The 17,809-nt window shown below is 46.4% G+C and overlaps 1 protein-coding gene across 1 annotated transcript in view; it reads right to left on the reverse strand.

The window, feature by feature from the left end:
• preb (prolactin regulatory element binding) overlaps nucleotides 1–15,527 on the reverse strand; it is a 145,311-nt gene extending 129,784 nt beyond the window's left edge. The window contains exon 1 of the mRNA XM_041208720.1: nucleotides 15,294–15,527. Within this exon, the coding sequence (XP_041064654.1) occupies nucleotides 15,294–15,425 (132 nt within the window). The 5' untranslated portion in view covers nucleotides 15,426–15,527. The remainder of the gene's footprint in view (nucleotides 1–15,293) is intronic.
• Nucleotides 15,528–17,809: the final 2,282 nt, after the last annotated feature.

Below are 17,809 nucleotides of genomic sequence, written 5' to 3' on the forward strand. Positions count from 1 at the left end.
TCCCTATTACCTGAACTTGTATGTTAGCTTTTTGGGATTCATGCACGAGGACTCCCAAATCCCTCTTTGCTGCAGCTTTCTACAATCTTTCTCCACTTAAATAATATTCAGCTCCTCTATTCTTCCTGCCAAAGTGCATAACCTCACATTTTCCCACCTTATATTCCATCTGCCAAGTTTATGCCCACTCACTCAACCTGCCTATATCCCCCTGTAGACTCTGTGTCATCCTCACCATTTGCCTTCCCACCTATTTTTGTGTCATCCACAAACTTGGCGAAAGTACATTCACTTCCTTCATCTAAGTCATTAATATATATCATAAATAATTGTAGCCTCAGCACTAAACACTATGGCATTCCACTAGTTACAGGTTGCCAACCTGAAAATGCCCTCCTTATCCTAACACTGTTTTCTATTAGTTAGCTAATCGTCTATCCGTGTTTATATACTACCCACAACACCATGGGCTCTTATTAAGTAGCCTTATGTGCGGTACCTTATTGAATGCCTTTTGAAAATCCAAATATATTACATCTACTGGTTCCCTATATCTATCCTGCTTGTCACCTCCTCAAAGGATTCTAATAAATCTGTCAGGCATGATTTCCCCTTCATGAAGCCATGCTGACTCTGCTTGATTAAATTATGTATTTCTAAATGCTCTGCTATTACACCCTTTATAATGGACTCCAACATTTCCCCAATGATGGGCCCACCCCACACGCCGACTGTAAAATTCTGGCCATGATATCATTGAATGGCGGAGCAGGCTCAACGGGATGAATGGCCTACTTCTGTTCCTAAGTCTTATGGTCTTACGGACTGATTCCTGGGATTAATAGCTTATTTATGATAAACTAACTGGCCTAGTTACCTGTTTTTAGTCTCCCTCCCTTTTTGAATAAGGGAGTTGCATTGGCTGTCAAGTGAACCTTCTCTAAAAAGGTTTGCTGAAATCCATATAGAACGTAGTTCACTGAGCATCCTTGTTAACATACATGCAAACATACAAATTAGGAGGAGTGAGCCACTCAGCTCCTCGAACCCTGCTCTGCCATTCAATAAGATCATGGCTGATCTGATTGTAAACTCAACCCCACATTCCTGCCTAGCCCGATAATCTTTCACCCCCTCATTCATCAAGAATCTATCTAGCTCTGCCTTAAAAACATTCAAAGACCCAGCTTCCAACACCTTTTGGGGAAGAGAGTTCCAAAGGGGGGAGGCAGTGGTGCAGTGGTATTGTTGCTGGAATAGTAATCCCAGGATAATGCTCTAGGGACCTGGGTTCGAATCCCAATACAGCAGATGACGATATTTGAATTCAACAAAAATCTGGAATTAAAAGTCTAATGATGACCATGAAACTGTTGTTGTAAAAACTAACATCCTTGCCTGTCTGTGCCTGCCTGCCTGTATATGATAGGCTCCTAAACGCTCTCCGAAATGGCCGAGCAAGCCACTCAGTTGTATCAAACCACTAAAACGTCTCAAAGGAATGAAGGCGGATGGACCACCCAGCAAGACAACAGCAAACCCAGCACTGCCAACCCTGCAAAGTCCTCCTTGCTAACATCTGGGGCTTAAGCTGCCTCAGCCTACTCAAGCAATAGCCTGACATAGTCATACTCAGAATCATATCTTACAAATAATGTCCCAGACACCACCATCACCATGCCTGGGTATGTCCTGTCCTACCAGCAGGACAGACCCAGCAGAGGTGGGGGCACAGTGGGATACAGTTAGGAGGAAGCTGCCCTGGGAGTCCTCAACATCGGCTCCAGACCCCATAAAGTCTCATGGCATCAGGTCAAACATGGACAAGGAAACCTCCTGCTGATTACCACGTACCGCCCTCCCTCAGTACTCCTGCATGTTGAATATCAGTGGGAAGAAGCACTGAGGGTGGAAAGGGTACAGAATGTACTCTGGGTGGGGGACTTCAATACCCATTACCAAGAGTAGGTCAATGCTGGCCGAGTCCTAAAGGACATAGCTGCTAGACTGGGCCTGCAGCAGGTAGCACGAGAACCAAGAGGGAAAAACATACTTGACCTCATCCGGACCAATCTGTCTACCGCAGATAAGACCATAAGACATAGGAGCAGAAATTAGGCCATTTGGCCCATCGAGTCTGCTCTGCCATTCAATCATGGCAGATAAGTTTCTCAACCCCATTCTCCCGCCTTCTCCCCGTAACCTTTGATCCCCTTACCAATCAAGAACCTATCTATCTCAGTTTTAAATACACTCAATGACCTGGCCTCCACAGCCTTCTGTGGCAATGAATTCGATCGATTCACCACTCTCTGGCTAAAGAAGTTTCTCCTCATCTCTGTTCTAAAAGGTCTTCCCTTTACTCTGAGGCTGTGCCCTCGAGTCCAAGTCTCTCCTATTAATGGAAACATCTTCCCCACGTCCACTCTATCCCAGCCTTCCAATATTCTGTAAGTTTCAACCAGATTCCCCCCTCATCCTTCTAATCTCCATCGAGTATAGACCCAGAGTCCTCAAACGTTCCTCATATGTTAAGCCTTTCATTCCTGGGATCGTTCTCGTGAACCTCCTCTGGACCATCTCCAGGGCCAGAACATCCTTCCTGAGATACGGGGCCCAAAATTGCTCACAATATTCTAAATGTGGTCTGACCAGAGCCTTATAAAGCCTCAGCAGCACATCCCTGCTTTTATATTCTAGTCCCCTCGAAATAAATGCCAACATTGCATTTGCCTAACTACTGACTCAACCTGCAAGTTAACCTTAAGAGAATCCTAGACTAGGACTCCCAAGTCCCTTTGCATTCCAGATTTCTGAATTCTCTCCCCGTTTAGAAAATAGTCTATGCCTCTATTCTTCCTACCAAAGTGCATGACTCACACTTCCCCACGTTGTATTCCATCTGCCACTTCTTCGCCCATTCTCCTAATCTGTCCAAATCCTTCTGCAGCCTCCCCGCCTCTTCAATACTACCTGTCCCTCCCCTATCTTTGTATCATCTGAAAACTTAGCCAGGATGCCCTCAGTTCCTTCATCTAGATCATTAATGTATAAAGTGAAAAGTTGTGGTCCCAACATTGACCCCTGCGGAACTCCACTAGTCACCGGCCGCCATCCTGAGAAGGACCCCCTTATCCCCACTCTCTGCCTCCTGCCAGGCAGCCAATCTTCTATCCATGCTAGTACCTTGCCTCTAACACCATGGGCTCCTATCTTACTGAGCAGCCTCCTGTGCGGCACCTTGTCAAAGGCCTTCTGGAAGTCCAAGTAGATAACATCCATTGGCTCTCCTTTGTCTAACCTACTCGTTACCTCCCCTTGATGAAACCATGCTGACTTTGCCCTATTTTACCATGCACTTCCAAGTATTCTGAAATCTCATCTTTAATAATGGACTCTAAAATCTTACCAATGACCAAGGTCAGGCTAATCAATCTGTAATTTCCCGTCTTTTGCCTCACTCCCTTCTTAAATAGGGGTGCTTACATTGGCAATTTTCCAATCTGCATCTGGCCGTGACAGTATCAGTAGAAGTGACCACTGCATGGTCCTTGTGAGACGGTCCCATCTTCACATTCAGGATATCCTCCATCGTGTTGCTGAACAGATCCATCAACTCAAGACTGGGCATCCATGAGGCGCTGTGGGCCATCAGCAGCAGCAGAATTGTACTCAACCACAATCTGTAACCTCATGGCCTGGCATATCCCCCACTCTACCATTACCATCAAGCCAGGGGATCAAACCTGGTTCAATGAAGAGTGCAGGAGGGCATGCAGGAGCAGTACCAGGGATACCTAAAAATGAGGTGTCAACCTGGTGGAGCTACAACACAGGACTACTTGCATGCCAAACAGCATAAGCAGCAAGTGATAGACAGAGCAAAGCCCACAACCAACAGATCAGATCTGAGCTCTGCAGTCCTGTCACATCCAGCCATGAATGGTAGTGGTCAATTAACTCACTAGAAGGATGAGACTCCACAAATATCCCCACCCTCAATGATGGGGGAGCCCAGTCCATCAGGACAAAAGATAAGGCTGAACCATTCTCAACAAACGTCAACCAGAAATGCAGAGTGGATGGTCCATCTGGGCCTCCTCCACAGATGCCAGTCTTCAGCCAACACGATTCGCTCCACATGACATTAAGAAGAGGCTGAAGACACTGGATACTGCAAAGGCCATGGGCCCTGGCAATATTCCGGCAATAGTACTGAAGACTTGTGCCCCAGAACTTGCTGCGCCCCTAGCCGTGCTGTTCCAGTTCAGCTACAACCTTGGCATTTACCTGGCAACGTGACAAATTGCCCAAGTATGTCCTGTACACAAGAAGCAGGATACATCCAACCAAGCCAATTATCGCCCCATCAGTCTACTCTCCAGCATCAGTAAAGCGATGGAAGGGATCATCAACAGTGCTATCAAGTGGCACTTGCTTAGCAATAACCTGCTTACTGACACTCAGTTTGGGTTCTGCCAGGGCCACTCAGCTCCTGGTCTCATTCCAGCCTTTGTTCAAACATGGACAAAAGAGCTGAACTCCTGAGGTGAGGTTTAGGTGAGAATGACTACCCTTGACATCAAGGCCACATTGTGTGGCATCAAGGAGCCCGAGCAAAACTGGAGTCAATGGGAATCAGGGGGAAAACTCTCCATTGATTGGAGTCATCCCTAGCATAAAGGAAGATGGTTGTGGTTGTTGGAGGTCAGTCATCTCAGCTCCAGGACATCACTGCAGGAGTTCCTCAGTGTAGTGTCCTCAGCCCAACCATCTTCAGCTGCTTCATCAATGACCTTCCTTCCATCATAAGGTCAGGAGAGGGGATGTTCACTGATGATTGCACAATGTTCAGCACCATTCACAACTCCTCAGATGCTGAAGCAGTCCATGTCCAAATGCAGCAAGGCCTGGACAATATCCAGGCTTGTGCTAACAAGTGGTAAGTAACATTCGTGCCACACAAATGCCAGGCAATGACCAATGTTGGAACAAGAGAGAATCTAACCATCGCCTCATGACGTTCAATAGCAGTACCTTCACTGAGTCCCCCACGTTCTGGGGGTTACCATTGACTGGAAACTGAACTGGACTAGCCATATTAAATACACTGGCTACAAAAGCAGGTCAGAGGCTGGGAATCCTGCGACATGTAACTCACGACCTGACTCCCCAAAGCCTGTCCACCATCTACAAGGAACAAGTCAGGAGTGTGGCGGAATACTCTCCACTTGTCTGGACAAGTGCAGCTCCCACAACACTCAAGAAGCTTGACACCATCCAGGACAAAGCAGTCCGCTTAATTGGCACCACATCCACAAACATTCACTCCCTCCACCACCGATGCACAGTAGCAGCAGCGTGTACCATCTAAAAGATGCACTGCAGGAATTCACCAAGGCTCCTTAGGCAGCACCTTCCAAACCCACAACCACTACCATCTAGAAGGACAAGGGCAGCAGGTAGATGGGAACACCACCACCTGGAAGTTCCCATCCATGTCACTCACCATCCTGACATGAAAATATATTGCAGTTCCTTCACTGTTGCTGGGTTAAAATCCTGGATCTCACCCCCTAACAGCACTGTGGATGTACCAACACCACATGGACTGCAGCAGGTCAAGAAGGCAGCTCACCATCACCTTCTCAAGGGCAACTAGGGATGGGCAACAAATGGGCAGGCCCAGCCTGCGAAGCCCACATGTCATGAATGAACAATTAAAAAAACTCTTTATTTCAGAAAGGAGACAGACAAAAAGCAGGAAACTATAAACCAGTTAGTCTAATATCTGTCATAGGGAATTTACTAGTATCCATTATTGAAGAGGTTATAGCAGGATACTTAGAAAACCATAATGAATCAGACAGAGTCCACAAGGCTTTATGAAAGGAAAATTGTGTTTAACCAATTTAATAGAGTTATTTGAGGAAGTAACAAGCATGGTGGTGTTAGGGGGAAATTAAAAATGCTAAAAGAGAATACAGTAAGAATTCACTGAAAAATCCTTAAAATCTCCAGGCAGACATGGCTGCTAAACATATTAAGAGTTGAAGATTACCAGATGAACATTGCACAGCCTTGAGAGTCAGACTAGAGACAAAAGTATGACATAAATTAGAGCATGGGACTGGTGTGTCGGTTACCGATTGGATGTATTCAAATGTATTATAAGAAAAAGTACAAAAGTAATGAAATGTAATCAATCTGGGAGCTGGGTCTTCATTCTTAGGAATGATTGCAGCTCCCTTGCATATGCTTGAATAAAACGGTTAAAAGGAAGCCTGAGTCTCTGTGGTCGTTGCAGGATTGGAGGGTGTACCATCTTCAGTGGTTAATGGGGAACGGGTAGATGTGATCTACTTGAAATTCCAAAAGGCATTTGAAAAACTGCCACATCAAAGATTACTGCATAAAATAAGAGCTCATGGCCTAGAGGGTAACATAGTAGCATGGATAAAGGGTTGATTGGCCAACAGGAAGCCAAGTGTAGGGATAAATGGGCATTTTTATAGCACAGTGAAGTGCCACAGGGATCAGTACTGGGGCCTCAACTATTTACAATTTATATCAATGACTTAGATGAAGGGACCGAATGTACTGTAGCTAAATTTGTCGATGGCACCAAGATAGGTAGGAGAGTAAGTTGCCAAGGGATAAAAAGTTTACAAAGAGGTATAGACAGGTTAAGTGAATGGGCAAAAATTTGTCAGATGGAGTATAATGTGGGAAAATGTGAACTTGTCCACCTTAGCAGGAAGAACAGAAAAGCAGCATACTATTTAAATGAAGAGAGATTGCAGAACTTGATGGTACAGAGAGATCTGGACATCCTGGTTAGTGTGCAGTTACAGCAAGTGATTAGGAAGGCAAATGGGATATTGGCATTCATTGCAAGGAGAATGGAATAATAGAAGTTTTACTATAGCTGTAAAAGGCCTAGGTGAGAACACATCTGGAATACTGTGCATAGTTTTGGTCTCCTTACTTGATAAAGGATATAATTGCATTAGCAGTTCAGAGAAAGTTCACTTGACTCATTCCCGGGTGGGAGACCTTACCTTATGAAGAAAGGTTGAACAAATTAGGCCTATACCTATTGGAGTTTAGAAGGATTAGAGGTGATCTTTTGAAACATATAAAGTCCTGAGGGGACTTTTTAGGGTGGATACCCATAGGATGTTCCCTCTTGTGAGGGAGAAGAGAACTGGGCGACATATAAGATCTCCCATTTAAGACAGAGATGAGGAGAATGTTTTTTTTTTCTCCAAGAGTCCTTTGTCTGTAGAATTCTCTGCCCAGAAAGCAATAGAGGCTGGATCATTGAATTTATCCAAGGCAGAATTAGACAGACTTTTGATAGTTGAGGGAGTCAAAGGTTATGGGGGCTGACAGGAAAGTGGAGTTGAGATCACAATCAGATCAGCCATGATCTTATTGAATGGAGGAGCAGGCTCAGAGGGTTGAATGCTGCTACAATGCCTTCATGTCCTTGAACTAACACCAGCATCCATAAAAAGGAACCCCGTTTTCCCACAACAGCCCTTCTTCCAATCTGACTGGTAAATGGCAATCTGCACATCTTTAGGCAATAGTCCAGAGATAATTACCCCCAAGGTCCTACTTTTTAATTTAGAGCCTAATTCCTGGTACTTTTTCAGCAGAACCTCCTCCCTCTGGTCTTCAGCTCTCTGGTCTCACTGTCTCCTGCTCTCCCTCTCAGACCACTCCTCAGAAAGGCCAGAATGACATCACCCCCTTTATTGTGCCAAATTCCTTCACTCATCAGATTCCCCGAGATCAGTATTCAGTCTAGCAGTTCTCAGTCAAGCTGGACTTTGTGTTACTTCCTTTGCACATAAGCAAAAGCTCCTGGCTTGAGTTCCAACACCTGAATCAGGTTCTGCTGACTGGAGACCCAGTTCGAACTAGCCACTAACTAACAGTGCAGCTCCCATTAGCAGACAGGTTGTTTGCCACCAGTTAAGATTGAAAGGAATTTCTAGTTAAAGTCGTTAAATGCTAAATGGAAAATATGACTTGATTTTCAAAAGGAATCAACTCTCAAAATTCCCCCACTCACCAAAATGTCCAAGTTAATTAAGTACAAAACAAAAATACCTGGAAAAACTCAGCAGGTCTAACGGCATTTTCGGAGAGGGACACAGTTAACGCTTCGAGTCTGTGTGATTCTTCACCAGAACAGATTCATCATGGCTTTGGAAAAGAGATTTGGACAATTATCTGAAGCAAAAAGAATTGCAGGGCTATGGGGAAAAGGCAGGGGAGAGGGACTAGGGGCAAGTCGTTCTTGGAGAGAACTGGCACAGGCACACAAGAAATAGGAGTCATCAACCATCTAGCCCGTCAAGCCTGCTCCACCATTCAATATCATGGCGGATCTTGGACTTCGACTCCATATTTCCGCCAGCTCCCCAGATCCCTTAAATCCCCAAGACACCAAAAATCTGTCTGTCTCACCCTTAAATGTATCAACAATAGAGCATCCACAACGCTCCGGGGTACAGAGTTCCAAACATTCACAACCCCATGAATGAAGTAATTTCTCCTCATCTCAGTCCTAAATGATCGGCTCCTTATCCTGAGACTATGCCTCCATGTTTTAGATTCCCTGGCCAGTAGAAACAATCTCTCAGCATCTACCCTATCAAGCCCCTTCAGGATTTTGTAGGTTTCAGTGAGATTGCCTCTCATTCTACTAAACTCCAAAGAATGTAAGCCCAATTTACTCAGCCTCTCATCATAGGACAACCCCCTCATCCCAGAGAACAATCTAGTGAACCTTCGCTGTACCACCTGCAATGCAAGTCTGCCCTTTCTTAAATGTGGAGACCAAAACTGCACACAGTATTCCAAATATGGTCTCTCCAAACTCCTGTACAATTGCAGCAAGGTTTCCTTATTCTTGCACTCCAATCCTTTTGCAACAAAGGCCAACATGCCATTTGCCTTCCTAACTGCTTGCTGTACCTGCATGTTAACCTCCTGTGTTCCTTGTACAACCACATGCAAGTCTCTTTGAATATCAACACTTACAAGTTTCACACCTTTTAAATAATATACTGCTTTTCAATTCTTAGAGCCAAAGTGAATAGCTTCACATTTGCCCACATTATACCCCTTCTGCCATCTTGTTGCCCACTCACTTAACCTGTCTTTGCAACCTCTCTATGTCCTCCCACAGATTATCTTCCCACCTAGCTTGGTATCATCAGCAAACTTTGATACACTACTCTCTGTCTCTTCATCCAAGTCATTAACATGGATTGTAAGTAGCTGAGGCCTTAGCACTGATTCTTATGGCACTCCACTATTCACTGTCTGTCAACTTGAAAAAGCCTCATTTATGCCACTCTCTGCTTTTTATCCATTGACCAATCCTCTATCCATGCTAAAATATTAACTCCAACTCCATGAGTCCTTATCTTACCTATTAACCTTTTGTGTGGCACCTTATCAAATGCCTTTTAGAAATGCAGATATACAGCATCTACGGGATCCCCTTCACTGATCCTACTAGTTACATCTTCAAACACCTCTAATAAATTTGCCAAAAAGAATTTCTCTTTAGTAAAACCATGCTGACTTGTTCTAATTATGCTGTGCTTTTCTAAGTACATTGTTAAGACTTCCTTGATAATAGATTCCAACATTTTCCCAACAACTGATGTTAAGCCAACTGGCCCGTAGTTCACTCTTTTCTCTCCGTCCTTTCTTGAAAAGTGATGTGACATTTGCCAACTTCCAATCTAATGGGGCGGTTCCCAAATCAGGAATTTTGGAAAATCATAGCTAGTACATCCACTATATCCGCTGCTACCTCTTTTAGAACTCCAGGGTGTAGATCAGCAGGTCCAGGGGATTTATCGGATTTTAGTCCTTTAGATTTCTCCAATACATTTTATCTGTTGATGTTAATTTCCTCACTCTTGACAGACCCTAGGTTACCCTCTACCTCTGGTGTGAATACAGACACAAAATATTTGTTTAATACCTCTCCCATTTCCTCACTGCCCATGATAATTTCTCCTGTCTCTGCATCTAAAGAGCTAACATTTACTTTAGCTACTCTCTTCCTTTTTATATACTTATAAAAGCTCTTACACTCTGTTTTTATATTTCTGGCTACTTTACTCATATTCCAATTTTCCTTTTTTATCAACTTTTTGGTGGCCCGCTGGTTTATGAAACACTCCCAATCCTCAGACTTGCTTCTGGTTTTTGCAACATTATAAGCCACTTTTTAAAATGTAAGACTATCCTCACCTTCCTGAGTGAGCCATGGGTGGGTCTTCTTTCTTGCTGAGTTTTTGTTTTTCAACGGAATGTATTTTTGTTGAAGATTCTGAATCGTTTCTTTAAATGTTTCCCACTGTTTATTTACCTCCATATCTTTTAGTCTATTTACCCAATTAACCTTAGCCAGTTCTCCCCTCATATCTATGTAATTGGGTTTGTTTAAGTTTAAGGTTCTTGCTTGCAATTGGGGTATGTCACTTTCAAACTTAACATGGAATTCAATGGTAATATGATCCTTACAACCTTTTTTGAACAAGGGTGCAATGTTTGTAATTCTCCAGTCCTCTGGCACCTCCCTGAGTCTAGGGAAGACTGATAATTATGGCCATTGCCCCTGCAGTTTCTGCTCTTACTTCCTTCAATATCCTTGGATGCATCTCATCCGGTCCTGGCACCTTGTCAACTTTCAGTACCGACAGTCTATTCAACACTTCCACCTTACCAATTTTGAACCCTTCAAGTGAGAGTTTCCTCCTCTGTCACCATGGCCTGGGTAGCATCTACCTCCTTGGTAACGACGGATGCAAAGTAGTCATTTAATATCTCAGCCACAGCCCCTTTATCCACGTGTAAATGCCCTTTGAGGTCCCTAATCAGCCCTACTCCTCCTTTTACCACCCTTTTACTATTTATATACCTATAGAAGACTTTGGGATTCCCCTTTATGTTGGCTGCCAATCATAGTCCCTCTTCGCTTCTCTAATATGCTTTCTCACCTCCCCTCTGAATCTTCTGTATTCCTCTTGGTTCTCAATTCTATTTTCTACCTGACACCTGTCATAAGCACACTTTTTCTTCTTTATCTTAATTTCGATCTCCTTTTTCACCCACGGAGCTCTGGATTTCTTTGCCCTACCTTTCTCTTTCGATGGAACATACCTTGGCTATGCCTGAACCACTTCATCTTTGAAGGTAGCCCATTGTTCAGCTACAGCTTTTTCCACCAATCTTTCGTCCCAATCTATCTGGCTCTGCTCCGTTCTTGCCCCATCGAAGTCGGTTGTCATCCAGTTAATTATTTTTACTCTGGATTGCCTATCGTCCTTTCCTACCATCATCCTAAAATGTATAATACAATGATCACTGTCTCCTAAATGTTTTCCCGCTGACACTTGACCTACTTGGCCCACCTCATTTCCAAGAACTAAGTCCAACAGAGCATCTTTTCTTGTTGGACTGGACACACACTGCTGTAGAAAATTTTCCCAAACACAATTTAGGAACTTTTGCCCCTCTCCACCCTTTACACTACCACTGTCCCAGTCTATATTCAGGTAATTAAAATCACCCATTATAACTACTCTATAATGCTTGCATCTCTGTAATTTCCCTGCAGATTTGTTCTTCTACCTCCTTCTCACTATTTGCTGGTCTATAGACTACACCGAGCAATGCAATTGTATCCTTTTTGTTCCTTAGCTCTAGCCAAATTGATTCTGTCCTTGAACCCTCTGGGACATCCTCTTCCTGCGATGCTCTCCTTAACCAATACCGCCTTCCCATCTCCTTTCCTTCCTATCTTTTCTGAACACCTTGTACCCGGGAATATTTAACACCCAGTTCCACCCTTCCTTGAGTCAGGTCTCTGTTATCGCCACAACATCATATTTCCACATGGCAATCTGTGCCTGTAACTCCCCAATCTTATTTACTATGCTCCATGCATTCACATACATGCATAGTAACCCTGATTTAGATTTTGTTACTTTCTCCCTTACCCCGACTTCACTTATTAACTTACTATTCTCTATACTAGTGCTATCTGTCTCTCCCAGCATTTTGTGCACCCTGGCATTCCTCTAATATTTATTTTTCATTCCCACACCCCTGTCAAGTTAGGTTAAAGCTTCCCAGCAGCATTAGCAAAACACCCCGCAAGGAACTCAGTCCCAGCTCTGTTCAGGTGCAACCCGTCCGGCTTGTACAGGTGCCATCTCCCCCAGAGCCAGTCCCAGTGTCCCAAGAATCCAAAGCCCTCCCTCCTGCACCATCTTTACAGCCACGCACTCATAAGCCTTATCCTCCTATTTCTGTATCACTGGCAAGTGACACTGGAAGTAAGCCGTCGATTACTACATTAGAGATCCTGCTTGCTAGTTTTCTACCTAGCTCCCTAAATTCTGATTCAGGACCACATCCCCCTTCCTACCTAAGTCATTGGTCCCAGTGTGGACCACGACCTCTGGCTGATCACTCTCCCCCAGAAGAATGTCCTGCAGCCACTCTGTGACATCCTTGACCCTGGAACCAGGGAGGCGACATATCATCCTGGAGTCACGTCTACGGCCACAGAAACGCCTGTCTGTTCCCCTAACCAATGAATCCCCTATCACTATAGCTCTTCCTTTCTTCCTCCCCTCCTGTACAGCCAAGCTTGGCTCTGACTGCACTCCTCTGAGGGATCAACACCCTCACCAGCTTCCAAATCTGAAAACTGATTTGTGAGCGGGACCCCAGGGGACTCCTGCACTACCTGCCTACTTCCCTTGGACAGCCTGGTGGGCACCCATTCCCTCTCTGTCTCCAGGCCCTTAAGCTGCAGCGTGACCACCTCTCTGAACGTGCTATCCACATAGCTCTCAGCCTCACAGATGCACCACAGTGACTCCAGCCGTTGCTCGAGCTCTGAAACCCAGAGCTCAAGTTTCTGCAGCTGACAGCACTTCCTGCACGTGGTCGTCCAGGACACTGGTAGCGTCCATAACTTCCCACATATTACGGGACACGCATTATACTCAACTGAGCTGCCCTGCCACATCTTAACCCCACTTTCCTTACATTAACTTTATTCTACTTTAGATTATTTATATTACTTTATTATATTGGCCCTAAATTTCCCTTATTCCTGGCGCTTCTCAGTTAAATCCAAGTATAGCTACTTGTTTAAAAATATTACTTTTCTAATTTACTCACCAGGTCCTACTTACCAAGCTCGCTGCTCTTCTTTATGAGGAAAGGTAGAAAAAGAATGAAGCACCTCCTCCCTTTTCACCAAACTCCCTCAGTCACTTCTGCTCTCAAACTCTCACCCCTTCTTGCACTGTTTTTATAGCTCCTTTGCTCTCCTCTAGGTGCTGCTGACTGCCTGGCTCAGGGTCCTCCTCTTGCATGTTTATTCAAGGGGGATATTAGATGATTATTTGAATGGAAACAATGTGCTTGGGTACGGGCAAAAGGCAGGGCAATGGCACTAGGTCATAATGCTCATTTGGAGGCCGAATGGCCTCCTTCTGTGTCATTAAAATCTGTGATTCTGTGATACTATGATCACTATTTCCCAGTGAATCTTTTACTACAATATTACCAATTAACCCTGCCTCATTTCACACCATTAGTACTAAGATAGCTTTATCCCTAGTTGGTTTCATAACGTATTGCTCCAAAATACTGTCCCAAAAACATTCTGCAAACTCATCTCCTAGCCACTCACTCTTGCCAATTATTTTGTCCCAGTCTATATGAAGATTAAAATCCCCTACAACTATTACATTTCTTTTGTTACAAGCACCAATAATTTCTTATTTAATTCTCTGTCCAACAGTATAACAAATGTTAGGGGGCCTGTAACTTACTCCCACAAGTGTTTTCAGAACCTTGCTATGCCTAATTTCCACTCATACTGATTCTACTAAATGATCTTCTGAGGCCAGATCGTTTCTCACTAATGTCCATATGTCATCCTTTACTATTAGGGCTATCCCTCCTCACTTGTCATTCTGTCTGTCTTCCAAAATATTGTGTGCCCTGGAATATTGATTTCCCATCCTATACCACTTTGTAACCATGTTTCAGTAATGGTGATTAAATCCAAATCATTAATCTCTAACTGTGCAACCAGTTCACCTTTCTTATTGCAACTGCTTTGAGCATTCAGATAAATAACCTTTAATTTCATTTATCTATTTCTACTCCCTGCAATGAGCATATTCACTGATGTACAATTTTTGTTAAACTCTCTGTCCCTTCCTGACCCACTCTGCTTGTTTTTACCCACATTGCTATAATGTTCTGATACCTTTCTAATTCTCACTTCACCTGAACCCTCCCCACCATTGTTAGTGTAACCCGGAGTGTATGCCCAGTGTCCGGCGTGTACCCGGAGTGTGTGCCCAGTGTCCGGCGTGTACCCGGAGTGTGTGCCCAGTGTCCGGCGTGTACCCGGAGTGTGTGCCCAGTGTCCGGCGTGTACCCGGAGTGTGTGCCCAGTGTCCGGCGTGTGCCCCCGGACTGTGTGCCCAGTGTCCGGCCTGTGCCCCCGGACTGTGTGCCCAGTGTCCGGCGTGTGCCCCCGGACTGTGTGCCCAGTGTCCGGCCTGTGCCCCCGGACTGTGTGCCCAGTGTCTGGCGTGTGCCCCCGGACTGTGTGCCCAGTGTCCGGCGTGTGCCCCCGGACTGTGTGCCCAGTGTCCGGCGTGTGCCCCCGGATTGTGTGCCGTGTCCGGCGTGTGCCCCCGGACTGTGTGCCCAGTGTCCGGCGTGTGCCCCCGGACTGTGTGCCCAGTGTCCGGCGTGTGCCCCCGGATTGTGTGCCCAGTGTCCGGCGTGTGCCCCCGGACTGTGTGCCCAGTGTCCGGTGTGTGCCCCCGGATTGTGTGCCCAGTGTCCGGCGTGTGCCCCCGGACTGTGTGCCCAGTGTCCGGCCTGTGTGCCCAGTGTCCGGCGTGTACCCCTGGATTGTGTGCCCAGTGTCCGGCCTGTGCCCCCGGATTGTGTGCCCAGTGTCCGGCGTGTGCCCCCGGACTGTGTGCCCAGTGTCCGGCCTGTGTGCCCAGTGTCCGGCCTGTGCCCCCGGATTGTGTGCCCAGTGTCCGGCCTGTGCCCCCGGACTGTGTGCCCAGTGTCCGGCCTGTGCCCCCGGACTGTGTGCCCAGTGTCCGGAGTGTGCCCAGTGTCCGGAGTGCTGGCCGGATTGGTGTGGATGTGGTCAGAGCTTGTGTCCAGTGGATTTAGCCTGTTTACCCTGGGGGACTCACCACTCCGTTGCTGATGCCGGTTTTGGAGGCGCCTCCTCCGCCCGCGGTCACCACCAGGTCGGCCCGCAGGACGCTGACGGCGTAAAGCGGGAAGGGAGCGCGGTACAACTCGGGGGCGCCGCGGCGACCCATCGCCCTCAGCGGTTCCCGTTCCCGGCCTCTGCCTCGAGCTCTCCGGCTCCCTGTTCCGGTTCCCGGCCTCGGCCCAATTGCGGACACATCAGCATAAAGGGACGGACAGGTGACCTGCTGAAGGGGTGTGGCCTGAGGGCGCCATGTTTGTGCGGGGCAGGGCTGAAGAAAAATGACGCCTGTGTCCCTGTGGATCAACACCTTGACCTCATGGCAATCGCTGGAGAGATACTGTCGGGAGCTTCTTGTTCCTGGGGCGAGACCCACAGCGTCCCTTCTCTGCCCCGCACAAACATGGCGCTATCCTCCTCCCCGCATAGACATGGCGCTTTCCTCCTCACCCGATACTGCCCCGCACACATATGGCGCTTTCCTACTCCCCGCACAAACATGGCGTCCGTTGCCCCACACAAATATGGAACCCCCCGCCCCGCCCCATTCCCCCTCCAAATCCGGTGCACGATGGGATTGTCGCTGCCGGAGTAATCCCGGGTAATGATCTGTATCCGCGGGTTCGAATCCCGCCACAGCAAATGGTGGAAGTTGTTAAATAAAAAATCTGGAATGAAAACTCGAAACCATTGTTGATTGTCGTAAAAACCCATTTGGTTCACTAATGTCTTTTAGGAAAGGAAACCTGTCCTGCTTACCTGGTCTGGCCTACATGTGACTCCAAACCCACAGCAATGTGGCTGGTTCTTTAATGCCCCCTGAAATGGCCGGGCAAGCCACTCAGTTGTAACAAACCGCTACGAAGTCTCAAAAAAGAAATGAAACTGGACGGACCACCCGACATTGACCTAGGAAACGACAATGGCAATCTCAATCCTGTTGACCCTGCAAAGTCCTCCTTACTAACATCTGGGGGCTAGTGCCGAAATTGGTAGAGCTGTCTCACAGACTAGTCAACAGCCTGACATAGTCATCCTCACGGAATCATACCTTACAGATAATGTCCCAGACGCCATCATCACCATTTCTTGGGTAAGTCCTGTACCACCGGCAGGGCAGGCCCAGCAGAGGTGGCTGCACAGTGGTATACAATCGGGGGGAGTTGCCCTGGTAGTCATCAACATGACTCTGGACCCCATGAAGTCTCATGGCATCAGGTCAAACATGGGCAAGGAAACCTCCTGCTGATTACCACATACCGCCCACCCTCAGCTGGTGAATCAATGCTCCTCCATGTTGAACACCACTTGGAGGAAGCACTGAGAATGGAAAGGGTGCAGAATGTACTCTGGGTGGGGGACTTCAGTGTCCATCACCAAGAGTAGCTCGGTAGCATTAGTACTGACCAAGCTGGCCGAGTCCTAAATGACATAGCTGCTAAACTTGAGTCTGCGGCAGGTGGTGAAAGAACCAACAAGAGGGATAAACATATTTGACCTCATCCTCACCAACCTGCCTGCCGCAGATTCATCTGTCCATGGCAGTAATGGTAGGAGTGATCACCGCACAGTCGTGATGGAGATGAATTCCCACCCTCACATTGAGGATACCCTCCAACGTGTTGTGTGGCACTACCACCATGCTAAATGGGATAGATTTCGATCAGATCTAGCAACACAAGACTGGGCATCCATGAGGCTCTGTGGGCCATCAGCAGCAGCAGAATTGTACTCGAACACAATCTGTAACCTCATGGCCCAGCATATATCCCACTCTAACTTTACCATCAAGCCAGGGGATCAAGCCTAGTTCAATGAAGAGTGCAGGAGGGCATGACAAGAGCAGCATCAGGCATACCTAAAAATGAGATGTCAGCCTGGTGAAGCTATAATACAGGACCACCTGCGTGCCAAACAGCACAAGCAGCAAGTGATAGACAGAGCTAAGCGATCCCACAACCAACGGATCAGATCTAAAAACAAAAAAACTGCGGATGCTGGAAATCTAAAACAAAAACAGAATTACCTGGAAAAACTCAGCAGGTCTGGCAGCATCGGTGGAGAAGAAAAGAGTTGACGTTTCGAGTCCTCATGACCCTTCGACAGAACTTGCGTTCGAGTCCAAGAAAGAGTTGAAATATAAGCTGGTTTAAGGTGTGTGTGTGGGGGGCGGAGAGATAGAGAGACAAAGAGGTGGAGGGGGGGTGGGGGTGTGTGGTTGTAGGGACAAACAAGCAGTGATAGAAGCAGATCATCAAAAGATGTCAACGACAATAGTACAATAGAACACATAGGTGTTAAAATTAAAGTTGGTGATATTATCTAAACGAATGTGCTAATTAAGATCAGATCTAAGCTCTACAGCCACTACCAGTCTTGAATGGTGGTGGACAATTAAACAACTCACTGGAGGAGGAGGCTCCACAAATATCCCCACCCTAATGATGGAGGAGCCCAACACATCAGTGCAAAAGATAAGGCTGAAACAATCTT

The sequence above is a fragment of the Carcharodon carcharias genome, chromosome 2 (assembly GCF_017639515.1).
Source record: "Carcharodon carcharias isolate sCarCar2 chromosome 2, sCarCar2.pri, whole genome shotgun sequence".
NCBI lineage: Eukaryota > Metazoa > Chordata > Chondrichthyes > Lamniformes > Lamnidae > Carcharodon > Carcharodon carcharias.